This window comes from Dendrobates tinctorius, unplaced genomic scaffold (genome assembly GCF_039654945.1).
Source record: "Dendrobates tinctorius isolate UK_male_01 unplaced genomic scaffold, ASM3965494v1 ptg000011l, whole genome shotgun sequence".
NCBI lineage: Eukaryota > Metazoa > Chordata > Amphibia > Anura > Dendrobatidae > Dendrobates > Dendrobates tinctorius.
In genome coordinates, this window is record NW_027361679.1 from 40,731,334 (window position 1) to 40,759,236 (window position 27,903).

General features: G+C 42.7%; 1 protein-coding gene across 7 annotated transcripts in view; it reads left to right on the plus strand.

Annotated features, from left to right (window-relative positions):
• Nucleotides 1-27,903, plus strand: part of MAPK10 (mitogen-activated protein kinase 10) — a 367,409-nt gene that overhangs the window by 241,650 nt on the left and 97,856 nt on the right. For all 7 annotated transcript variants that reach the window (XM_073541540.1, XM_073541533.1, XM_073541530.1 and 4 more), the window contains exons 4-6: nucleotides 13,555-13,684; nucleotides 24,617-24,675; nucleotides 25,149-25,287. In XM_073541540.1, coding sequence (XP_073397641.1) covers nucleotides 13,555-13,684; nucleotides 24,617-24,675; nucleotides 25,149-25,287 — 328 coding nt within the window. The remainder of the gene's footprint in view (nucleotides 1-13,554; nucleotides 13,685-24,616; nucleotides 24,676-25,148; nucleotides 25,288-27,903) is intronic.

Genomic DNA, 27,903 nt, shown 5'->3' on the forward strand with positions numbered 1-27,903 from the left:
TGTGGCCTCACAAGTGGTTTATAAAGGGGTAATAATACGTTGAGATTGCTGGATTTTATCTCTCGCTTTATATATCCTAAAATCTTGCTTGCTTTTGCAGCTGCTGCTTGACACTGAGTACTGCTGTTCAGCTTACTTGTAGCCAGAATACCCGAGTCCTTCTGCTGTTCTGTAGTCCCAAGTATGGTCCCATTTAATGTATATGCAGAAATAGGATTACTCTGTCCTAGGTGCATTACTTTACATTTATCTACTGTGGTGTAGTGACCACTATGTCCGCTAGGGGGCGCTGTGTGGGTGTCCCAGGACGGGTGTACAGGCACATTCAGTGTGGTAACAGGAGCAGGGTCCTAAATGACCATTATGGGTCTCTAGGTGGGTGGCCTTGGGATGCAGGCTCCAGGGTGTATTGACCAGCAGAGGTACTGCTGATATTTCTGTTACACTGTGTCAGGGAAGCCTGTGTGTGTCTGTGTGCAGTAGAACCTTTGGTGATGTCATAGCCATGTGATCACCTTTGGGTGTGGTTACAGGGCTATGTAATTGAAGTGTTTGGCACATGTGAGAGTGTGGGGGAGTCTGTCAGAGTGTGGACAGACTTCCATGTGTCCAGCTGGGACACTACCGAAAGTGGCCTGTGGAGCCTGAAACAATGGACACATATGTTGGTTCTTGCCTGAGCTGAAGGCTGTTCCATGTGTCCAGGTGGGACTCTACAGAAAGTCGTCTGTGTTCCAAGGAAGGAGAAGCCTTCCTGTGTCTGAGGCTGCAGATAGAGCGCTGCTCATGGTAGAAATGTGCTGCCTATGGTTTATGGAGCAATAAACCCTGTGAACTTTTAAAGGAACGTGCCTCATGTTTGTCTCCCGCTGCACCTGAGCGAGTCACATCCTTACAATTGGTGACAGACTGCGGGCAGCAATTCCCAGAAGCACGTGTGGCAGTGCTGGCGATTCTGAGCCAGGAGAGCAGACGGTCTGACAACCGTGAGTAATACTGACCGAGGTCAGAGAAAGTGACTCTATTAATATTCGTGGGATACCTATGAGGAGAAGAGGCATCCGAGAACCTGTGTGGCCGACACCAGTAGGTAACAGACAGGAGTCTGTGGTGCAGTGACCAGGGTCAGTGGTAAAGAATGTGTTCCTGGAGGGGTCAGTGAGCAAGGTCCTGGAGGGTCAATGTTGGGAGGTTCTGGGAGAGGAATCGGATCCCTGGAACACGTGATATGACCTTGGACCTGATGAGGCGTGTGTTGGGCAGTCTCAGGTGGAGACGGATGTCCTGAAGAGCACCCGCTGAGCCCCTGGACCTGGTGAGGTCGGTGTGTTGGGAGACCCTGGGAGGACGGTCGGCTCCCTGAAGAGCACCTGGTGTGCCCTGTGTGTTGGACGGTCTCAGGCGGACACGGTACGTACTGAAGAGCACACGGACAGGACATGTGAGAGACTGTGCATGTGTTTTTTTTTCTTTTCCTCTGCAAAACCTGAAGGCAGATTGCTGTGGCTCAGAGCGGTCACGAAGGTCTCGCAGCACAGGGACCTAGTGTTTTTCCTCTTTGAGCATTGGTAGCAAACGCTGTCTGTCTACACCATCCTGCTGCAGCTTTATTACATATGTCTAAGCGGATACAGTAGTTGTGGCTTTACACAACTATAAAGGGTGAGTACCCTGTATTATGTCGTGATACCCATTATACCTGCATTGGTAAGGCCCTATGGGCGCGCTTTTGTGTTTTATTTATCTTTGAGGGTGACAAGTGGCTTCCGGTGGATCGGCGGGTCCACGAAGACGACGCAGCAGGAGCTGCAGAGACACCAGCAGCTGCTTGTGAGCGACGGCAGGAGCTGGGGCAGTGCCAGAAGGATTTGGTGCGGTGTCGTGCTTAAAGGGCCAGTACCAGAAAAAGGCATAAACTGTACTGTGTGAACTGTGGCCTAAGAGGTTCTGCAGGACTGACATGGGGAGATCCCGAAAAGGGGTGGAGTCCCAAAAGGGGGCGGTGGCCCAAATCGGGGTGGTAGCCCGAAAAGGGGTGGAGTCCCAAAAGGGGGCGGTGGCCCAAATTGGGGTGGTAACCCAAAAAGGGGTGGAGTCCCGGGAGGTGGCGGCAACCCAAAGTGGGGTGGTGGTCCAGAAAGGGGCCAAGTTTGAAGAAGTGACAGCACTGGGTGACTCAGTAGGTATGTCTGGAGTACCGCAGTGTATGTGCAGGTCTTTTTCAGAATGTGGAATATCCTTTCCGGGTAGTAATGACGGGCCACAGATGTGTACAGTGATGCTGCACCGGGAAGGAGCCTTTGGTCGGCTGGACTCAGAGTCAGGTGACTCTGACAGGAACGCCTCTCGTTTTCTCTCTGACCGAGAAAAGCGTCAGGGTTCGCTGTAAACACGGGGTCACGGTGAACTACGCAGTAGACAGAGTAGTGTTTGAGGGGACCAAAGGTGGTGAGTGCCAAGGTAGAGGGATACCACGGGACTTAGTCTATGCCTGGGAGAGGGGCCGGGACTTTGTTTTGTTTGATGACGTATGGTCGGACGATGGAGATGCTTCGACTGTGGGGCCAGCGGACACTGAGACAGTGACGGCTCCTGACGTGGACAGGTCAGAGGTAGAACTGACCGGAAGAAGGACATCTGCCCAACTTACGGACCTGACGTCTCGTGATAAGACAGATGGTGGGCTGGGAGATGAGATGACTGGACTAGACACATTGGTGCTGGACGGTAACTGGAGGGTTCACTCGACTGGTGTGACTGACCCAGTGGTACCCTTTGACGATATAATTAAAGAGGTAGTGGTGAGACACGTGCTGGCCAAAAGAGAACAAGATCATGAGATACAGCTGATAAAGGAGACTGTAACAGAACATTTCGAACGGGAAAGAGTCCTAAGGCAAGCAGCTGAGCACAGAGTGGATGAGCTGGAGAAGGAAGTCTCTGAGCTCAGAGGTCACCTGTCAGCATGTAAAACCATGAACAAGACCCTGTTGGAAGATATGGAGGTGCTCAGAGAGGCCCAAGAGAAGCATCAACAGGAGATTCTCAGGAGAGAGGATCAGCGTCGCTACCTGGCAGAGGAGCGAGATAAAGTTCTGCAAGAACTCAGTGGAGTAGTAAAAGGTCTTCTACGGGAGAAGTGGATGGGCGAAGACGTACAGCGGCCGTGCCCGACTGATAGCAAGACAGAACTGCCAAAGCCCATCTTGGAAAAGGGTCCTGAAGACTGTAAATCTCAGGAAGATGGTGAGCCAAGGGCTGCACAAGACAGTCACCCGGTCTTGGCAGATACCTTGAGGGAAGTGTCCGTGGGGAACCCAGAGCCATCTGTCCAGGATGAGAGCAAGTCTATGACCTTCAAAGGCGTGATGGAGGTACCCGAAGACGTGCGAGAAGCGTGTGCCAGCGAAGGTGTGCATGAGACCTTTAAAAAGGCAGTAAAGGCCTATAGTGTGAGCTGGGCACCAGAAACAGACCAGTTGGTGATACTGGCAGAAACGGAAGACACAGAGAGAAGGGTGGCTGTCCTGAAGGAGATGCACCTACAATGTCTCCGCACGAAACAGATGCTCGTGGAGCGTAATAGGAAAGCCGCTCGATGTCTGGAGCTTGCAAGGGAAGCTCAAAGTCGGCTGGGCTTTGTGGAAGACATAATTCCGGTACCCAGAAATCTGGTGGGGAAAGTCGTTGGCAGACTTGGAAAGGTGATGCAGGAGATGGTGAATCGATCCAGTGTGAAAAGAGTGAGGATCCCACCTGCTGGTGAAAACCAAATCACTGTTGAAGTTGACATGGTTCCTGTCATTGTGGTTGGTTCGGTGGAAAGCATTAGAAACCTCCGCATGCTCCTGGAATATCGGGTAGCGTACCTGAAGGAGATAGAGCAGCTAAGACAGGATCGACTGCAGATGAATAAGCAGATATAGAACGTCAGTTGGCATCCACCTCCAACCCAAGGTGTAAGGACCCGAAGGGATCCTCCAAGGAATGAAAGGACAGGTAGTCGAAGGCAAGAACGTCGAGAGTCCGCAAGTGGCCGTTCTAATCTTAGTAACGTAGGCACGAGACCCGGTGGTGGACATAGCGACAGAGGGTCAGACTCAGACCAGCCAGTTAGCCCAACTGGATGTGGGACTCATGACCGTACGAACTGGGAGGGCCTGCCAGTGAGAGAAAGGTCGAGTGACGGAGCGCACTGCAGACAGGTGGAGACTGAAGAGTGTCTGGTCACACTGATGGATGTTGACGGGAAGGCCAAAGCCCAAGGCCGAGATACTGACCGCTGGGGGTGGGGGAGGCCTAACGTGAATATGAGGCAGTTTGACAACCGAAACAGACGGAGATGGTAGGGCAAGGTGACAAGGGTGCCCGGTCTCAAGATCCCTGGGTGATGTCATGTGTTGAACTCCACAAGTTTGAATAGAGGGGGGAGGTATGTGGTGTAGTGACCACTATGTCCGCTAGGGGGCACTGTGTGGGTGTCCCAGGACGGGTGTACAGGCACATTCAGTGTGGTAACAGGAGCAGGGTCCTAAATGACCATTATGGGTCTCTAGGTGGGTGGCCTTGGGATGCAGGCTCCAGGGTGTATTGATCAGCAGAGGTACTGCTGATATTTCTGTTACACTGTGTCAGGGAAGCCTCTGTGTGTCTATGTGCAATAGAACCTTTGGTGATGTCATAGCCATGTGATCACCTTTGGGTGTGGTTACAGGGCTATGTAATTGAGGTGTTTGGCACATGTGAGAGTGTGGGGGGAGTCTGTCAGAGTGTGGACAGACTTCCATGTGTCCAGCTGGGACGCTACCGAAAGTGGCCCGTGGAGCCTGAAACAATGGACACATATGTTGGTTCTTGCCTGAGCTGAAGGCTGTTCCATGTGTCCAGGTGGGACACTACAGAAAGTCGTCTGTGTTCCAAGGAAGGAGAAGCCTTCCTGTGTCTGAGGCTGCAGATAGAGCGCTGCTCATGGTAGAAATGTGCTGCCTATGGTTTATGGAGCAATAAACCCTGTGAACTTTTAAAGGAACGTGCCTCATGTTTGTCTCCCGCTGCACCTGAGCGAGTCACATCCTTACACTACATTAAACCTCATTTGCCAAGTTTTTGCCCATTCAGACATCTTATGCAGATCGTTTTGCAATATTGTAAAGTCAAGGTCAGATTTTAATATCCTACACAGTTTGGTGTCATCAGCAAAGACTGACCCTCACCCCCCATCCCATCCTTAAGGTCATTAATAAACAGGTTAAAAATAATTTGTCCTAGCACAGATCCCTGCGGTCCCCACTGCTGACTATGTTCCATATAGAGAACGTACCATTTATGACAACTCTTTGCTTCCTGTCATTTAGCCAATTCCTTATGGAATATGATGCACCACAGTCCCCTGTATGATGTCCCTACACAGCCCCTCCAGCAGCATGATGTCCCCAGAAAAGCCTCACTACACAGTATATTGTCCCCACACAGCTTCCCATGCAGAATTATATCCCCACACAGCCCTCTTACACAGTATTATGTTCCCAGACTGCCCCATGCAGAAATATGTCCCCATGTAGCCCCTTTGCACAGTATTATGTCCCCCACACAGCACCCTTGCACAATATTATATCCCCAGACACAGGGGACATAACACTCACCGAAAAGGGCATAAAATCCTAAAAATATCACGGAAAAAGAGGCAGTGGTTTTTACCAATATCTCTTACATACTAATTGTTCTGTCCTCACTAAATGAAGCAGAATTCATGTAGCTAATACAGGCAGCTAAACCGCTATAAGCGGGGTCCAATATGGAGACTGTATTTGAATCTCTGCTTTATTGAACGTGATGGTATATTGGCGCGGTGAAACTACAATACAAACATATATGCATACAATCAATACTGGGTTCATCAGGGATTCATACATACATAATACATCATCTGCACTAATAGCTAACCTGGAGAGAACTAACTAAGCAGGCTAATATGAGACAGGAATTGGATACAGGAAACATAAATACATACGAGCGATGCTATCACAAGGGGAGAAGAGAAATGAGACGCTTCCTGAATGCAGGCTGAAGGAAAATGGTGGACTGGAGGGAAATACCATAATCCTTTGCAAAAGGCTACCAGGGTGCATTGCAAAACTTACCAGGATGCACTGCAATGGAGGAAAATACAGCAAAGTGAAAGTAAAACACAATAACACTGCGGTTATGACTCTGGTCACTAGATGGAGCCAAAAAACACTGTAAACATTTACAAGCAGATAACTGAGGATTATTAATCAAATATTGGAGACAGAACACTAATGCTCTACAAAGGATGCAGCAGGCCTCAATGATAAAGGTGGAGGCAGCATAGGTGCAAAATACTCATGAGACAACCACTCACATGCTTACCATTCATGGAGGGACTGGCCGCCTAGTATATGCAGAGTGCTTGTTCTGGACTGCCTTGTATTGCACTAAATGTGTTATACATATAGAAAAATAAAAATTCAATGACCACCAGCATGTTTGCCTTTATTGTAAATACATTAATATGCTTATGCAGGAGTTAAGAATTACTTGACGCCTATAGATCTTGGTTGATAAACTCACTTTCACAGTTGAAACTTTATTCTTCTCACGTCAATTTGTGAAATAGAAAGTTAGAAATATAAAAGTCCCTCAATTTAATAGTTTCAAGAACAACTGAAAAATCGGTTCTACTAACACTAGAAGAACTGATTTTGGATGCTGGGGTCATATTGCTGACCATAGGTAGAAGATTTGTAAGGCTATGTGCACACGTATGCAAAAAATTTCTGCATAAAAACAAAATATTCAGAATTGAGAGTCCTCAGTGGTTGATACCTTTTAATGGCTAACTGAAAAGATGGTAACACATTGCAAGCTTTCGAGACTACTCAGGTCTCTTCTTCAGGCTAGACTAATACAAAATCTGAAGAGTCACATATTTATGCACAATACAACACAGAAAAAATGCAATAGATAAGACAAGTGACGTGAAGCAGAACTATCAATATGGGAGAGGGAGAAACATAAATATTGGATCACAGCAACATGGATATGAAATTACTGGTATTGAAAGGTAACTTCACATCTCGGAGAGAGACGTGTTTGGGAGTATAAATTTATGACGACCTTTGACACTCTCAGTGCTGGAATGAATGTGTCGCATGGATTTATGTCTTTTTACGTCAATTAAGGAATTTGCTTTCAAGACCTGGTGGGGGAATCACAACACATTAGGAGACCCCAATCAGAGGACTATAAAACATCCGGACTCCTTATCTATGTACTGGTCCAATATTTATGTTTCTCCCTCTCCCATATTGATAGTTCTGCTTCACGTCACTTGTCTTATCTATTGCATTATTTCTGTGCTGTGTTGTGTATAAATATGTGACTCTTCAGATTTTGTATTAGTCTAGCCTGAAGAAGAGACCTGAGTAGTCTGGAAAGCTTGCAATGTGTTGCCATCTTTTCAGTTAGCCATTAAAAGGTATCAACCACTGAGGAGTCTCAATTCTGAATATTTTTCGATCTACTGGCTAACACGGTACAAAGATATACATCTTTCCTGCATAAAAACAGGACTCCTTCCCAGAAAACGCGCGTTTTTGCAGCAATTTTTGCTGCGATTTTTCCCGCGATTTTTTCCGCGCATCCCCAGACACATAGTAAATAGCCAGAAATGCGGAATTTTCCGAGAAATTAATGAGCATGCTGCGTTTTTTTTACCGTGAAGCGTTTTTTTCGTGGAAAAAAACGCATCAATATGCACAAAAGGTGCAAAATGCATTAAAATGAATGGGAAGCTTCTTTTAAGGATTTTTTAAGTGGATTTTTTGGTAAATCCGTGAAAAAAACATGAAAAAAAACCGCTGTGTGTGAACACAGCCTTAAAGAGAGACCATTTTCTCAGAGCTGTAGGAAAACAGAGTGTAGCAATGGTGCAGTGCAGCACTTATTAGCATAGCATATTAGGATTCTCCGTCTCCACAGAGCAGCTTCTGTAGCTCGCCAAACATTTATCCAGCCAAGGCTTACTGTGTCATGAACACTCCATTAGTTACAGTTATATTGCAGGCTGCCATGTACTGTAACTCGACTTGTTCCAGCGTCTTAGTGTTCGAGCATGGTAGAAATTACTAAACAATGACGGCCTTGCATTAATCTGCGAAATACAACAGTGAAGGTTAAGCGTGCCGGTATTGGGCAATAAATAGGACACATGTTAGGACATGGATTGTTACTATGAGAACCCATAAAAGCAGAGGTCTCACCAACGAGTGATAATCTACCCTTACAATGCAGTTTGATGTTGTGATGTGTTTTCTTTTGTTTTCAATAATGTAGGATTTATATTTTGAAAATAGGTAAAAAAGCAATGTACCGTACTTATTATGCTTCGCTTATATAGCGCTATCATATTCCTCAGCGATTTACAGACATTATCATCGCTGTCCCCGATGGGGCTCACAATCTAAATTCCCTATCAGTATGTCTTTGGAATGTGGGAAGAAACTGGAGTAAAGGTACTGTCACACTAAGCGATATCGCTAGCAATATCGCTATAACTTGTGACGTTATAGTGATATTGCTAGCGATATCGCTGTGTCTGATACTTACCTACGACCCGCTCCCCCGCTGGTTATCGCTGATCGCGCGAGAACGTTCAGGACCGTTTCTCATCGTCAGCTTCCTGCGGCGCTTCCTGCTGTGACGACGAGCGACGCGTGGAGCCGGGCGGGAGGACGCAGGATCGCCTGGCGTGACAGGTAAGTAGCGACCCCCGACCCCTGCTATGTCGCTGGTGAGATCTGCCTGTGTGGCAGCTCACTAGCGACCACTTAGCGATGCACCAGCGATCCTGACCGCGTCATATCGCTGGTTGGGATCGCTGGTACATCGCTCAGTGTGACAGTACCTTTAGCCAACACAAATATGGGGAGAACACACAAACTCCTTGCAGATGTTATCCTTGGTGGGATTTGAACCCAGGACCCCAGTGCTGTAATGCTAACCACTGAGCCACTTAGTAAAAATGCTCCCTTTCTCAGATATTCATACACATGTACTAAGCAGTTTCATAGGTATGATTTTCAAGAGAAAGGACATTTTCTGATTGCACAATCTTTTTATTTTTTTGTTAAATATTTTTTGTTATGCTTTATTTTGCACTTTTTCATATGAAATATTGCAATTTTTACACTGTCCAATAGATCTCATATTAGATTTTTATTTCCCTTTATTTCTGAGTAAAAGTCATCTGGCAGGGAGGGACATAGAAGAGCTGTGACAATTTCTTAGTGTAAGCAATGTATCCTCGATTATCTGTTGTATATAAAGGGGATTAACTGTCATTTTAACTGTGTCTGTAATAACGAGACTGCTAAAAAGTTGTCTGTAAAAAAACAAGAACGATCAGTCTTTTATAAGGCTTAGTAGCCAGTGCAAAAATTGTAACTTTTCTGATTTAATTTTACATTATTTTTTTTACATGTTGTAACAGTACGGAAAATTGTAAAAAAAAATTATGAAACATTTTTTAAATATACCGTATATACTTGTGTATAAGCTGAATTTTTCAGCACATTTTTTTTTTTTTACAAAAACGCACCCCTCGGCTTATGCATGAGTCATTGTGCCAGAAGTCAGAGGGGGAGCGGCGGAGCAGCGGGTCACAGGAGCCGGCGACTGCGACTGTAACTGTGTCTGCTGCTAAAGAGAAATGAATATTCATTTCTCTTATAGCGCTCACAGCTGCAGCCGCCGACTTCCAACAGCTGTAAAAAAAAAAAAACCTCCTACTTACCTTCCCTGCATGCCCTTCCAGCATCTTGTTCCATCGTGCGGTCAAGCGATCACGTGTCCCTGCTGAGTGGAGAGAGATGAATATTAATTACCTTAATGACTGGGGACAAGTGATCACTCTGCTGCAGGAGCTGCTGGAAGCCGGAACAAGATGCTGCAAGGGCGCGCAGGGAAGGTAAGTAGGAGGTTTTTTTTTAATGCTTTTCTCATGCGGAACATGCATACAAGGATAGGGATGAGGAGCCATGCATACATGGATAGGGATGAGGAGCCATGCATACCAAGACAGGGATGAAGAGCCATGCAGACCAAAACGGGGATAAGTAGCCATGCATACAAGGATAGGGATGAGGAGCCATGCATACAAGGATAGGGATGAGGAGCCATGCGTACAAGGATAGGGATGAGGAACCATGCATACCAGGATGGGGATTCGGGGACAATTCATACCCGGCTTATACTTGAGTCAATACATTTTCCCAGTTTTTCGTGGCAAAATTAGGTGTCTTTGCTTATACTCAGTTCGACTTAGGCTGGTTTCACATTAGCGCTTTTGTGCGCAGCGCATCATGCGCACTGCGCACCTATGTTTGACATTTTCGTGCACATGCGTTTTTTTGTCTTTCGCGCCAGACGTGCTAGACGCAACATGTTGCATTTTTTGGTGCGCCCTGTCTCGGCAAAAAAAATGCATGCGCACGGAATGCGCAAAAACAACACATTGAAGTCTATGGGAACGCATGCGTGCGCATGGTCTTGCGCACGCTTGCGTTTTTTTGCGCATGCGTTTTTGAGGTAAAAAAGTCTGGAATGTGGTCTAGACAATGGAAAAAATGTCACACCTAAAAACGCATGCGCATAAAAACGCAAACGCATGCAAAAACGCATGTAAAACGCAAGCAGCGCTGCGGTTTTTTGACGCATCAGCGTACGCATGACGCTAAAAAAAGCGCGTTTGTTTTGCGTTTTTCTTTGCGTTTTTTATGCGCACGATGCGCTGCACAAAGAAATGCTAATGTGAAACTAGCCTTATACACGAGTTTATACGGTACATTTAAAATAACAAGCTGATTTAAACTAAAGCTTTCTTTTACAGTTAATACAGTTAAGAAAAAATGTTCATCAACTTCAACAGAGGTGTTATGGTAGTATATCAACTCACTCTGGAAAATTGATAACACAACGAAAACTGCAACTGACCCTGCTGGTTCCTATACAGTCTAGAGATTCTGACCGAGCTGTCCCTAGTGGTTCCTGCGTGAGCTGAGATAGTCCTAACCACAGACTAGACAATGGCAACTCGGACCTATGCTGTCAGAAAGTCCATCGAGCACTTCACATTCCTCCTAAAGAACCGGTGGGCAGAGCAGAGTGCAAATTCCCTACAGAAGGGAAAGTGTAATGAAAAAGAAAGAGATCCCAGAATGAGTAAAACAAACCATGAAATACAAAATAAGGGATTATGTATGTACTTTTAGAAAACATGCTGCCTTCTTCCTAAAAATAAGCAGAAGGTAAGTGCAGGGTAAAGAACATAAACAGCATAGAGATAAACCCTATGGCTTAAACTACAGGAGTATGGCTGGACATCCAAATGAGACTATCACCAGCAGGAAATACCTGCCGGGAAAAGTATATAAAGCTGCACCTGAAGGTGATAGGGCAGACAAATAAGTAATGGGTAACACACTTACCCTAAAAAGACTGAAGCAAGGATAGCAGAAACAAAACACCTGGAGAAAAGGTGTGTCTGATGTGACTCGGCGGACAGAGAAGCTGACCATAAACGACAAGCTCAAAGGTTCAAATCTAGAGGGATGGGAAAGGATTAAAGGAAGGAGTATATGTACACTCACAATGCATTATTCACTCTGCCACAGAAAAGCTAATGTCCTCTCTAGAAATGGGCGAGTGTGCTCGTTACTCGAGTTTTCCGAGCATGCTCGTAGATTATGTTTGAGTCCCTGCAGCTGCATGATTTGCGGTTGCTAGGCAGCCTGAATACATGTGGGGACTGCCTGTTTGTTAGGGAATCCCCACATGTATTCAAGCTGTCTAGCAGCCGCAAATCATGTAGCTGCGGGGACTCAAACATAATCTACGAGCACACCCAAGATACTCAGAGAACACCCGAGCATGCTCGGAAATCTCGAGTAACGAGCACACTCGCCCATCACTAGTCCTCTCCTGATCCCAATTGTTGATCCACTGGAATAAACTTTTAGAAAAAACTTTACACATTTACCCATTAACCTACTGTATTTATGTTATTTTCTTCTTAAAACACATATAAGCATATTTTAAAACTATCATTGGTTCCCACTGTGACTTACTCCTGAGGTAGATTATTCCATAAATTAATAGGATTTATGGTAAAGAAGCCTTGTCTCCTCTGGAGATTGAATCTTTATTTTCCAGAGGGAGTTGCACCTTGTCTTTGGAGGGGGGGTTACATGAAACAGCTTTTGACTATACTTTTTTATGGACCATTTATGTAATTGTTCAAGTTAATAATGTCCCCTCCTTGGACATCTCTTCCCAAGACTAAATCAATTTTATTCTTTTCGTCTTTCCTCATAACTAAGATCTTTCATGGCCCCTATTAGTTTGTGGCTCTTTTTTGGATGTTTTCTAGCTCCAGGGAATCATTTTTGTATACTTGTGCAAGACTGCATATTTTTTAGTTCATACCTTTTTTAATACACAACAGTATTCTTTTCAGTGCAGTTTCCCTCACAGGCTGCCCTGTTCTCTTGTTCTCAAAGTGGCAGTTGAATGAGAAACGTGAACATCAGTCTTGTTCAAGAGAAATACACAATGATAGGCACTGAGGACAATGCGCAGGTTACACAGATACCTCTCCTACCATTATATGGGCGTATTCACATTAGCCAATTTTGAGATGTTAGGGTACCGTTACACTTAGTGATGCACCAGCGATCCCGACAACGATATGGATCGCTGGTGCATCGCTAAGTGGTCGCTAGTGAGCTGCCACACAGGCAGATCTCACCAGCGACATAGCAGGGGTCGGGGGTCGCTACTTACCTGTCAGACGAGGCGATCCTGACGTCCTCCACCTGCCTCCACGCTTCGCTCGTCGGCGCCACAGGAAGCCCAGGAAGAAGCGCCCGACGAGAAATGATCCAGGACGTTCTCGCACGATCAGCAATAATCAGCGGGGGAGCCGGTCGGAGGAAAGTATCACATGTAGCGATATCGCTGCTACGTCACAAAATCGGTGATATAACAGCGATATTGCTAGCGATATCGCTATGTGTAACGGGGGCTTAAAACAAATGCCGATCAGTAGGTATATACCTATTGGTGGACATTTAATAGCCTGTTTACACAAGCAGGCTGCGCGTTAGGTGCACACTGACTAATCTAATATATTCATCAGGGTGCATAGGCTGCCATTTTCCTACGCAGTGCACTAGAAGATCCACTGGCAAGAACAATGTTCTTTTGGGCAAACCGAAATATCATTTCATCTGGCAAACAAGCATTTTTCTGGTTTGTCAGGTGATTGGCATCCTGTTTAGACAGGGCTACCCGGTTATTGTGAGACAAGTCTTCCTAGGAACCCCCATTAGGAACTCTCCTTCACGTTAATTGTGCAATGCAAATGCATCTTAAATGATCAAGGTTACCTGTATAACTAAATTGTTACATTGTATTTGCTGTCTTTGTCTTTTCAGAAACAATGTCTTCATCATGGCTCTCTTTCCTGTCTTACAGTGCTGCTTACGATGCCGTCCTTGATAGAAATGTGGCCATTAAGAAACTCAGTAGGCCATTTCAAAATCAAACACATGCCAAACGAGCATACAGGGAGCTGGTCCTAATGAAGTGTGTAAATCATAAAAATGTAAGTTTTTCTAAAATTTGCTACAGTCTGTCATTTTCCTTTACATCTTGTCAGCACAAAATGACTGTTCAAACCAAGCATAGCACCTTAGGATACATAGCCCTAAAAAAGTATCATGTACATATATATATTTATCTATCTATCAATAAATATATATATTTTTATATACTGTATATTTATACTTGGCTGCATTTGACAAAAATTGCTCAAGTATGCTAATGAGGTGTTCAGTGTACCCTTGGCATGGCCGAGGGTTTCAGTTCAGCTTCCTACCTACTGGTTTTATTTTTCGATTCACCTCTGACTTCTGTAAGTCAGATCTGTCTATTAAGGAATATGAGGGTGCGGATGAAAAACAAGTAGGTGGTAAGTTGCATTGAACTGTTCAGCTACACCCGGCGTGCACCAAGGACCTTACTTACATGTTTAATAACTACAGGTAATGATTTCTGGCAAAAGCAACAACGAATTTGGACACTAAGAGTACAAATATCATTACGGCAATATCCCTTAAATTGTGCTGTGCATGGGTTGCACATCTATTTTGTGCTGACAGACTTGTTTTAGTATGCATTGTATTGTTATGTGTAGTATATTTATTAAAATAAAAAACTCTTGCATTTTTTCATAATTAAATTAAACCAGGCATGACTTTTAATAAATAAAGACTGTGTAATAGAAGTTAGAATTACCTTCCTGTCCATGCTTTTCCTTCTTTTTATCCTTTATGGTGCAATACTCTTGAGATTTTGCAGCTGTGACATTTTAGTTCCTAGGGTAACTCATGCTCAGACTTAGTGGCAAGTTCTGTTATTGTAGTCATTGAGTGCTCTCATAATATGACAATTCATGGTGCTGTTTAACCCCTTAATGACAGCCGATACGCATTAAAATGGCGGTCGTTAAGGGGCCTTATTCCCTCATTGCCACCGGTGTAGCTGAAACCCTGGAGAACATGATTAGGGCTGGTTTTCCCGGTCCCCGATCACGTAAAATAAACAAAAAGGATGCCAGCTATTAAAAACATTTCCCCTCCTTCTGATATGATATACGTTTCAGAAGAGAGAGAAACGAGGTCTCCAAGCCCTCCCCCACACACCCTCAAGTACTTTTGCCATCCACCGGCCCCTCCAGATCTGTCCCTCAGCCCTCTGCTTCCTTTTCCTGAAAAAAAAAGCAGGTGCATGCACACTGTACCCGCCAAGATCTGCCGGCCGGCACCCTGCAACAGCAGGGATATTTCTTGTTGGTTCGTTTTGAATATTGCACATTCGGGTTCGTTTTGATCACTGTGATAGTGTCTATCACAATTAGCAAAAGCCATTAATTAGTTTCTCATGCCCCCTGTGTCATCCCAATTACTTTTTTTTATTTTATAATTTTTATTTCTCTCATTCTTTGCCATTAGTGTTTGGATTGTGTTTGGGGTTAGGCTAGGGTTGGGATTAGGGCTGAGCTTAGGGGTAAGGTATGGCTAGGGTTAGTGTTAGGCTATGATTAGAGTTAAGCTAGGGTTAGGATAAGCATTTGGGTTAGGTTTTTTCAAAAGTTAAAATTATGATGATTTGATATGACAATTTTGTTGAGCGCAAGTGCTCGCTGCTCGAATTTACGTTGAGGTTGCTTGAGCACCTACGATACCTGGTGCATACCAGAGCACCCCAATGCAAACTCAAGTAGTGAGCACTTGCGCTCAACACTAATAATAACATATTCAATATGTTAATCTAACATTATCAAATTCTGTGTAGTACCTTTGGGTTAAAAATGCTCACTATACCCTGGGATAAAATCCTTGAGGGGTTTAATTTCCAAAATGGGGTCACTTGTGGGGGATTTCCACTGTTTACGCACATCAGGGGCTATTCAAACGCGACACAACCGCTATCAATTCCAGACATTTTTGCGTTCAAAAAGTCAAGCAATGCTGCTTCCCCTCCAAGCCCTGCTGTGTGCCCAAACAATAGTTTTTTCCTATGTATGGGGTATTGGCATATGCAAGAGAAATTGCGCAACAAATTTTGGGGTCCATTTTCTTCGGTTATTCTTGTGAAAGTAAAACATTTTGGGCTAAAGCAAAATTTTTGTGAATGATTAATCAACTTCTTGAATGTGGTTTTGAATACTTTAAGGGGTTCAGTTTTTAGAATGTTGTCGCTTTGGGTATTTTTTGTCATATGGACGCCTCAAAGTGACTTCAAATGTGATGTGGTATCTAAAAAAATGGTTTTGTAAATTTTGGCGGAAAATTGAGAAATTGCTGATCAACTCTGAACCCTTCTAACTTCCTAAGAAAAGAAAATATGTTTCAAAAATTGTGCTGATGTAAAGTAAACATGTGGGAAATGTTATGTATTATTTATTTTGTGTGGTATACCAATCTGATTTAAAGGCATACAAATTTAAAGTTTGAAAACTGCTACATTTTTAAATTTTTTTTGTCAAATTTTTGATATTTTCCTAAATATACCTACAGCATAGTGAACAAAATTTAGCACTACCATGAAGTACAATATGTCACGAAAAAAGATTGTCAGAATCAATGGGATCCATTGAAGCGTTCCAGAGTTATAACCTCATAAATAGTGTTGAGCATTCCGATACTGCAAATATCGGGTATCGGCCGATATTCGCTGTATCGGAATTCCGATACCGAGTACCTATATTTTTACAAAATATGTACTCTATGTTATATGAATGTAGTATATATGCAGTATGTAGTATGCATGTATGTATGTTGTATGAATGTAGTATATATGAAGTATGTATGTAGTATGTAGTATGTATGTATGTTGTATGAATGTAGTATGTATGTAGTATGTATGTAGTATGTATGTATGTTGTATGAATGTTGTATATATGTAGTATGTATATAGTATGTATGTATGTATGCTGTATGAATGTAGTATATATGTAGTATGTATGTATGTTGTATGAATGTTGTATATATGTAGTATGTGTATAGTATGTATGTATGCTGTATGAATGTAGTATATATGTAGCATGTATGTAGTATGTATGTTGTATGAATGTAGTATATATGAAGTATGTATGTAGTATGTAGTATGTATGTATGTTGTATGAATGTTGTATATTTGTAGTATGTATGTAGTATGTATGTAGTATGTATATACAGTCATATGTAAAAGTTTGGGCACCCCTATTAATGTTAACCTTTTTTCTTTATAACAATTTTGGTTTTTGCAACAGGTATTTCAGTTTCATATATCTAATAACTGATGGACTCAGTTATATTTCTGGATTCAAATGAGGTTTATTGTACTAACAGAAAATGTGCAATCTGCATTTAAACAAAATTTGACCGGTGCAAAAGTATGGGCACCCTTATCATTTTCTTGATTTGAACACTCCTAACTACTTTTTACTGACTTTCTGAAGCACTAAATTGGTTTTGTAACCTCATTGAGCGTTGAACTTCATAGCCAGGTGTATCAAATCATGAGAAAAGGTATTTAAGGTGGCCACTTGCAAGTAGTTCTCCTATTTGATTCTCCTATGAAGAGTGGCATCATGGGCTCCTCAAAACAACTCTCAAATGATCTGAAAACCAAGATTATTCAACATAGCTTTTCAGGGGAAGGATACAAAAAGTTGTCTCAGAGATTTAACCTGTCAGTTTCCACTGTGAGGAACATAGTAAGGAAATGGAAGAACACAGGTACAGTTCTTGTTAAGCCCAGAAGTGGCAGGCCAAGAAAAATATCAGAAAGGCAGAGAATAAGAATGGTGAGAACAGTCAAGGACAATCCACAGACCACCTCCAAAGACCTGCAGCATCATCTTGCTGCAGATGGTGTCACTGTGCATCGGTCAACAATACAGCGCACTTTGCACAAGGAGAAGCTGTATGGGAGAGTGATGCGAAAGAATCCGTTTCTGCAAGCACGCCACAAACAGAGTCGCCTGAGGTATGCAAAAGCACATTTGGACAAGCCAGTTACATTTTGGAAGAAGGTCCTGTGGACTGATGAAACAAAGATTGAGTTGTTTGGTCATACAAAAAGGCGTTATGCATGCGCTGTATTGTTGACCTATGCACAGTGACACCATCTGCAGCAAGATGATGCTGCAGGTCTTTGGAGGTGGTCTGTGGATTGTCCTTGACTGTTCTCACCATTCTTCTTCTCTGCCTTTCTGATATTTTTCTTGGCCTGCCACTTCTGGGCTTAACAAGAACTGTACCTGTGTTCTTCCATTTCCTTACTATGTTCCTCACAGTGGAAACTGACTGGTTAAATCTCTGAGACAACTTTTTGTATCCTTCCCCTGAAAAGCTTTGTTGAATAATCTTTGTTTTCAGATCATTTGAGAGTTGTTTTGACGAGCCCATGATGCCACTCTTCATAGGAGAATCAAATAGGAGAACTACTTGCAAGTGGCCACCTTAAATACCTTTTCTCATGATTTGATACACCTGGCTATGAAGTTCAAAGCTCAATGAGGTTACAAAACCAATTTAGTGCTTCAGGAAGTCAGTAAAAAGTAGTTAGGAGTGTTCAAATCAAGAAAATGATAAGGGTGCCCATACTTTTGCACCGGTCAATTTTTGTTTAAATGCAGATTGCACATTTTCTGTTAGTACAATAAACCTCATTTGAATCCAGAAATATAACTGAGTCCATCAGTTATTAGACATATGAAACTGAAATACCTGTTGCAAAAACCAAAATTGTTATAAAGAAAAAAGGTTAACATTAATAGGGGTGCCCAAACTTTTACATATGACTGTATCTATCATGTATCTATCTAATATATATCTATCTATTATGTATCTATCTAATATATTTCTCATATCTATCTCTAGTATCTATCTTATATCTATCTATCTATCTATCGCTAGTATATATCTATCTATCTGTGTATCTATGTATCTATCATCTATCTATCTAATCAATTTCTCATCTATCTATCTGTGTATCTATCTATCTATTATCTATCTATCTATCTATCTACAGTATTTGTGTATCTATCATCTATCTAATAAATTTCTCATCTATCTATCTATCTATCTATTTCTCATATCTATCATCTATCTATCTCTCTCTAGTATCTATCTCATATCTATCTATGTATCTATCATCTATCTAATCAATTTCTCATCTATATATCTATCTATCATGTATCTATCTATCTAATATGTATCTATCTATTATGTATCTATGTAATATATTTCTCATATCTATCTCTAGTATCTATCTTATATCTATCTATCGCTAGTATCTATCTGTGTATCTATCTATCTATCTATCTATTATCTATGTATCTATGTATCTATCATCTATCTATCTAATCAATTTCTCATGTATCTATCTAATATATATCTATCTATTATGTATCTATCTAATATATTTCTCATATCTATATCTAGTATCTATCTTATATCTATCGCTAGTATCTATCTATCTATCTGTGTATCTATCTATTTATCTATCATCTATCTATCTAATCAATTTCTCATCTATCTATCTGTATCTATCTATCTATTATCTATCTATCTATCTATTTGTGTATCTATCTATGTATCTATCATCTATCTAATCAATTTCTCATGTATCTATCTATCTATCATGTATCTATCTAATATATATCTATCTATTATGTATCTATCTAATATATTTCTCATATCTATCTCTAGTATCTATCTTATATCTGTCTATCGCTAGTATCTATCTATCTATCTGTGTATCTATCTATGTATCTATCATCTATCTATCTAATCAATTTCTCATCTATCTATCTGTGTATCTATCTATCTATTATCTATCTATCTATTTGTGTATCTATCATCTATCTAATAAATTTCTCATCTATCTATCTATCTCTCATATCTATCATCTATCTATCTCTCTCTAGTATCTATCTCATATATATCTATCTATCTATCTATCTATATCTACATGTGCATCTCACAAAATTAGAACATCATCAAAAAGTGAAACTCCTATATTATATAGAGTCATTACAAACAGAGGGATCTATTCCAAGTGTTTATTTCTGTTAATGTTGATGATTATGGCTTACAGTCAATGAAAACCCAGAAGTCATTATCTCAGTAAATTAGAATACTTTATAACACCAGCTTGAAAAACTGATTTTAAAATCCAGAAATGTTGGCCTACTGAAATGTACTCAATACTTGGTCGGGGCCTCTTTGGCATCAATTACTGCATCAATGCGGCGTGGCATGGAGGCTATCAGCCTGTGGCATTGCTGAGGGGTTATGGAGGCTCAGGTTGCTTTGATAGCAGCCTTCAGCTCATCTGCATTGTTGTGTCTGGTGTCTCTCATCTTCCTCTTGACAATACCCCATAGGTTCTCTATAGAGTTACGAATCAAGTACAGTGATACTGTTGTTTTAAAACCAGGTACTTCGGGTACTTTTGGCAGTGTGGACAGGTATATAACAACAAATAGTCCAAAAAGTGAATGGGGCACTTCGACCATGTGGATACAACTAGTCCCTCATAACTAAATGAAGGGCAAAGAAGAGATCCCAATATGAATTTCAATTAAAAGATATATTTTTATTGAAGAAAATCCTAAAAACAATGTGAAATAGCAGCAAGATATCCATGATAGAGGACACCAAACAAATGATTGTAGTAGGCTATAACGTCATGCAATGTGCTATAATGCAAAGTGGTATACTGTGTGGACAGGTGCCAAGTCCTGCTGGAGAATGAAATGCGCTAAAATTTCCTGGTAGACGGCTGTGCTGACTTTGGTCTTGATAAATCACAGTGTACCTATACCAGCAGATGACATCGCTCCCCAAACCATCACTGATTGTGGAAACTTCATATTAGACCTCAAGCAGCTTGGATTGTGTGTCTCTCTTCTCTTCTTCCAGACTCTGGGACCTTGATTTCCATGCATATACATACGTAGGAGAGACACTGGGACTGATGCCTATACATCACATAGGAGACACTGGGACTGCAGCATATACGGTATATATGATTACTCCAGCTGGACAGCACATGCACCCATACTACAAGACTGAATAGTAACTACAGGTCCCAGGTACCCTAATCTTGGTGGCTGGCAGAACCTGTGCCACGGAGAGCTTCTGGTCCTAGCGTCTCCTACATCACCAGCACCCTTGACAGAATGAATACAGCAGCTCCTGGTGATAGAAGCAGACATTGCAGGAGTGGATCCTGGAGGAGATGTGACAGTTTCAGAGCAAAACGTACCTGGCTGCAATTACAGAGCCAGTGTCTGAGTCATGCTGCCCACTGTTCGGGAAGCATGACCCAAATGACAGGTACTCTTTAATACTATCACACACAATACAATGAAAATATAATGAATCTGCTGACATATACACACACATCTGTTTACATACGCTCAGCTAAATACACATGTATGCACATTAATACAAACATAGGCAGTGATGATGTCTGCAAAGACCTGTGGAAATTAATGGCATTACATAAGCATACAAAATCAATAAATATATTCTCATACAGCAGCAGCCTTCCTGAGAATTTGTTCTGCAGACTTGGATTGTTCTCTAAGAAATCTTGCGCACCACCATAAACATCGGACGAGTGACATCCGTCGTTTTGACGGATAGCACTCGTCTCCATGTTATTCTATGGGGCCGTGCACATGTCTGACTTTTTCCTCTGACTGAGTTAGTTGGAGGAAAAATTTCAGCATGCACTGTTTGCATCCAATGAGATCACATTGGCCATTCATGTCTGTGGGTCCGTGGAAAAATACAGACATCATTCAAGTGCGATCTCATTTTCATGGACAGACTGAATAGAGAAGATGCCAATTTTTTCTTCTTTATTGGCCTCATCTAAGAAAATGGATCACATTCATATTGCACTTTGATCAACCTCAAATCAGAGTGTGATTAGCATAATAAGACCAATTTTCTCAGATGAAAGACTTTAGTCCTAGAAGTAGCCTTTTCCTACATCTGGCTCTACATGCTCATTTCTTGAAGAGGCAGAGCTTTGCCGCCTAACCCTATCTTGTCCACTCTATGATGGTATTTTGTCAGGCAATTTTTTCTGTGGTTTTCTGAAAAATTTTGGAAAAACCTTCAAATTTGCCTCAATTTTAGAAAATTTGAAAAATTAGAAAACTGCAGCAAAATACTGTTCTATCTGCTTCTATTTTTACCCTAGAAATTACAGTTTCACTACTAATTGACGTGATTAACGTATTGACTCCTGCAAATCTCTTTAACCCATGACACATACCCATTAGGGTATGTAACCACGATCAGGAACTGCTGTGGGTTTGATGCTGCGTATTTATGCAGCATCAAACCCGCATCAGCCAGCTGTGACAGCATAGTAGATGAAATTTTTAGAAATCCCATGCCCACTATGCATGCATTGTCGCCAGCTCATCACACGCGGAGACTGACATGCGGCGTGTCTTTCAAAACTGCAGCATGTCTATCTCTCTTGCGGAGACTTTAGTCTCCACCACACAAATTGCATCAATCAAATGTATTGAATGCGGTAAATCGACATGGCCCAGTGATCACATGTGGATTTACCTGCGTTCAATAGAAGGCAACACTTTGGACTCAGCGAACATGCACTCCTTCCAAAGCGCTACTAGTTTCGGATCATGGGCACCTGGCCTTGGGGTACCATATGGAGCATATTGTCTGTGTTTGATATCAACACATAAAAGTAATAGAAGATCAGTTTGTTCGTTGTAGGCTGTTTTATATTAGTTGTATAATAGTTTTTTATTAGTTGTATAATAGTTGTATATATGTTTTCTAATTCAGTATAATATTGTGTACGGGACAACTTCAGATTTATTAATAAGTTGCATTTATATTTGATAATTCTAACAGTGCACTATATAGGGTTACAGATCTAGTAGTGATAACTGATCATTGTATAATTGCCGTTTGTATTGGTAGCATGGATTTTTATTGTATTTGTGCTGTAACATCCAGAGGGTGTAACGATAATAGGTGCAGGGATTGGAGAAGGTCCTTTGACTCATTACTGTTAAACACCTTTATGTATTTATTTTCCCAGAGGAGCACTGCACGCCAAACAAGCCTCCTTACATTGGCATGCCAGCGCCGGTATGTCACTCTCCACGAGGAGAAACATTACCTGTTAAACACCTGTAATAGTTGAAGGCCTGTTAGAGATTTTGCATTTTGTGCCCACAAGCTTCAAACTTCAAGTTGCGGCGATGGTAACTTCTCTTACTTCTTTTAATGAATGCTCTGTAAGCACTAGACTTGTGCATTGAACTCTAGGGCACATGTTGTGCTAGCATCCTGTTGCTATAAGGCTACAAAGACCCCTGCCAAGAATCAATTGATCAGCTGAACACTAAAAGCATTAGCCAGACATTGCTGTTTGGAAAATTATAGAGAGACGCAAGCACTCCAAGCACTTTGTGATTTACAGTACAGAAAAGGATTTTGTGAGCAAGTATAAAGTTGCCCTAATTCAGGGAGCTGCAATACAGACTGGTATCTAACAGGAAACATTTGCAGTGAATTAAACCTATAGAAAATCAAATCACACAGACTGGAGTACTATACTCACAATATTAAAAATACAATGTTTTATTGTCATTCAATTACAATAAAAGACAAATAATACACACATGATAAAAGAGATTGCCAATAGAAGATCAGAAAATTCCAAGGAATTGTAGTCACAGATAACAATACATTATTCAGAATACATCAAATCATGTATAGTATTATAAACCATTCAAAGAGATCTATAACACAATAATCAGGATTCAGTGTCTTTTATTCGTTAATAGCAATTACATATACTTCCCAGCATAATGTACATCCAAGGTTGTGGTGAATGGCCACTTAATCACACTTATATGAATGTCACTAATCAAAGGGCGGTCAAACCACAACAACAGTAAATCATATAAAGTGCTTACCCATAATAAAGTGTCAGTGCAAATTCCAGGGAGAATCCCCAACGCGTGTTTCGCGTGAGCTTTTTCAAGGGGTGCAATTACATGGCTGTCCTGTTGTATAAGGAAATCATAGTGACCGCTGGTTTGTTAGCACATGTAGAGTGTGGCCCATGCTGGAAGTATTCATGAGATTTCGTCCTGATGTGTGCTCTCCTCTGAACACCAGAAATGATTCAAATACTTATGGTGTGGGCAGCATACCACATGCACTAACAAACCAGCGGTTTGAAAAAGCTCATGTGAAACGTAAAATGTCTATGGTTGAACAGGGAGCCCTACTGTACAAAGTTTAGGTAAGGATGGCCTTTTCACTGGCTTTTCGGACGTTAGACTCTAGTCCTTAGAGATGATTACAATATTATTTTCGGATTACGATTGCCGTTTTTGCAATATTCGCCGGACATAGCCGTACGCCATTGGAGTCAAAGGGAGTACAGAGGAGCGAATATGTTCAGAAATGATCAGCAACCATATTCGGCACGAATAAGGGTGAAATACAGCATGAATATTGCACATTCGGATTCGGCAATCGCTTTCCCAACATATTTGCTCATCTCCACTTGTCATTTTTGCATTGTTTTTGTTTTGCCTGACCAGACCATTCGATTCAATGACAGATGATCGTCCTCTGAAATAAGCAGAGTAGAGTCAACAGGAGCTGAACGGGCATGATGCTTTCCTAGCGACGCTGCTAACTTTTTCTAGTAATGGACGTGAGTTGAAATTGAAAGAGGAAAAATGTTTGCAAGTAATTAAATCCTTGCCAAGTCCACGTTGTTTGTGTTCTCTGCACAAAGATGGAAGGAGTCAGAGTTTAAGCTTTGCGATGTCTCTGGTGCTTTTTATTTAGTAGGACCACAGCAGGTTGTTATCAAACTTTCATTTGGATAATGATTTTGTAAATTAAAATATAATTGCATCTTACTTCTTATCATAGGCCTGTCTTTGTTTCCCCTTCTCTTTTAGATTATCAGTTTATTAAATGTCTTTACGCCGCAGAAATCTCTCGAGGAGTTCCAAGATGTGTAAGTAATGCCTGATTAAATTGCCGTAATCTTCAGAGGCGGAGAAGGTACTTTCATTTGTTAGATAGAATCAAAACGGTATTGATTGTAGGATGCTGGGTGCTTGTAGGAAGTTTAAGAACAGTAGAGAGGGTGCTGCTTGAATTAGTATTTTTCTAACTAAAGCTGGAGAGCTATTGCCACTGAAGGCAGATTTATATGTTGTATGCATTATTATCGAATCAATTGATTTGCGTGTATTGTTACATTTCTATTAATACTGAATATGTCAAATCAGTTTAAACACCTAGGATTATAAAAACTAAAATTTCCAAGTTATACACCGACAACTAAAAAAAATGTATAAAAAAAGAATAAAACTCACACTTCCTTTCACAGCTCTTTAATAGAAGTTTAGAAATAGTGCACAGGGATCTAGACAGCGTTAGAATTAGGGGGTCTGCTTAATTCAAAATGCTCTTCCTATTTTCTAGTTACCTAGTAATGGAGTTAATGGATGCCAACTTATGCCAAGTGATTCAAATGGAACTAGATCATGAGCGAATGTCTTACCTCCTGTACCAAATGCTATGTGGCATTAAACATCTTCACTCAGCTGGAATCATACACAGGGTTAGTAATCCTATTTTATGAAAGCTCCTTTTTTTTTTTTTGTTATCCATTTTAACTATGGTTTATGCTTCATAATTAGATCTTGAAATTCTTGTATTTTTTATGAAATAAGAATTATTTTCTTAGTATTCAAGGTTTGTTCCACTCCTTTTGAATATATGAGATTACAATGACAACTATGTGTTGTGATTAGGTATGAGCAGACCCGTGGAAGTTCAGGTTCTGGTACCTGACCCGAACTTTATTCCAAAGTTCTGTTCAGTGTCACGCTCGCGCCTTGGCTGAATGGTGCGAGCCGGGGGTTTGTGGCCCCACTGTGCATAAGAACCAGAGAGTTCAGGCGCCGCCCCCCTATACACATAGTCCGGAAACATGGAGAGCAGAGGCACAGAGCTGGCAACAGACAGAATTCACAGCATGGCTTGAAGCAGAAAGTAAGTTGGTGTGCGGGGGATGGGAGGCCATGCAGTGATGCCAGCAGGGTTGTTACAGTACCCCCCCCCTTTACGGCCCCTCTTCCTCAAGCCTGCCAGAATGACAAAAAGGAGTATGGGACCACACACAATCCAGGCTGACAGGGCATCCTTCTGATGAGACGAAGTAGGTGTGCCATCTGGAATCACCGAGTGCCAAGTTTCTTGGTGCCCAACAGCTTCCAACACAGAGGGTACAAGGACTTCTTCCTCCTGATTGGCAGTAGGCAGGGACTTGGAAGCTTCAGACTTGACCCCTACATCAGCCGGCCAGCTAGAAACAGATGACACCTTCACTGAGTCCAACTTCAGCCCGACATGCCAGAAAAATTGGACCTCCTCCTCCCGGCTGGTGAAAAACGGAGACGTAGGTCACTGTTCCAACCTCTTCACCCACCTGCCAAATGGAAGCTGGAGGCATACATACGGGGAGCCACTTCCGCCTGTTACCCGGAAAAAACTGGGCCACTTCCCCCACGTTGGCGAATGAGCAATGCTCAATCCTGGGACCTTCACCCACTGGCCATAGAGGAGCCGAGGGCATCCACTCAGGATTCATCTTCAGTCCATCATCCTGGGGAAGACTATCAAGCGTCAGGGATGTTCCTGAGGACAGGTCACTGGTATGGTCACCGGAGGTGTGCGGAGAGGGCGCCACTGCTTTCTTTTCTTCCGTGACGTCAGTACACCATGGCTTGATAGCCGGCAGATGAGGTGGAGAAGGTGACGATACAGAAGACTGACCTTACAGTAATGGAACTAGACACTTCTGTTGGCTAGGCAGTTCCAAATGTAGCACCACGCTGGGTCTTTGGACCGGAAGGGGCAATAGAGTACCCGGCTCAAAACGACCGGTGGGCAAATTGGTCAGCAGGTGGAAGACAAATGTCTGTGTATAATGCTCCGATTAGGAGCTGTAGTTGACCCCTCAATACTGGACTGTTCACAAGTAGGGCTCGGCCATCACCAAACCCCCTCAATGGATTCTGGAGCGGTGGAGCAGGAACCATGCACAGACTTCGTCTGGCTTGCAGCTTGCATACATCTGCACGGCCGAAACTCCCACAAGGCACCGAAACAGTCACAGACTTTAGTAGAGAGGAGGTACTCTCACCAAGGGCAGTCCCTCCTACTGGCCCAAAGTTCTGGAGCTTTGGCTTCACAGGGCTGAGACCATCAGGATGTTCCTTCTCAGGACTGGCCTCTGGCGACAACCTAGCCAGCCCCTTTTTCTTAGACCTCTTGGATCTTGCATGGGAGGCTGCTTTGGCAGGCTGAGGAACAGATGGGTCATGGACGGTCACAGACGGAGGAGATGAATTGGCCACAGGTTTCTCTCGTCCGATCCGTTCCTGGAAGCTTGGGGGGGAAGACTCTTCAGGAGACACTGTACTGGGCTTGTCAAAGGCTTTGCAGAAGGCCCCCAGGAAGGCCGGTAAGCTCAAGGTGATGGGATCCCCCGCTTCCCAAAGGGGGTTAAGCCACTGCAACGCATCTCCTGTTAGGTAGGACATTAGTAATCCTACCTTTACCCGATCGCCGGCGAAGTAGGGAACATGCCATTGAAAATAGCATAGGCACTGCTCCATAAAGGCACGACACTGCTTAGGATCCCCATCATATTTTGGCGGGTCCAAGGGAGGTTCAACTTTTGGTATGACAGCCTCTAGTTGAGCAAACAGTCTATTGGAGACCACAATGGTGGGTGGAGCAGTGAAGGATTGGGCTTCAGACCGGGTAAATTTATTTGGTTGCCCATACTGGCAAAAAAATTCATCTTGCTCCGAAAGCGAAAAGACATGGGACTCAGCGGGGACCATGGCCTGAGCAAACTGTCACGCTTGCGCCTTGGCTGAATGGTGCAAGCCGGGGCTTTGTGGCCCCACTGTGCCACAAACCAGACTACCCTGGAAGGGGCGTGACTACTACAGGTACCTTGGTCTTCACTGGAGCCTCTGATGGTGAGGTCAGGCTTGTGCGGCAGATAGCTGTCGGGTGCCACTCCAGGGTGGTGTCTGGCTGTGGCTGCTGGTCCCACTCAGGGACAAGTCACTTTGACAGAAGCTATAGACAGGCAGGCGGGTAGACACGACAGGCACGGCTGAGACACTGGGCAAGCAGGCGTGGCTTGGAGACACAGGAC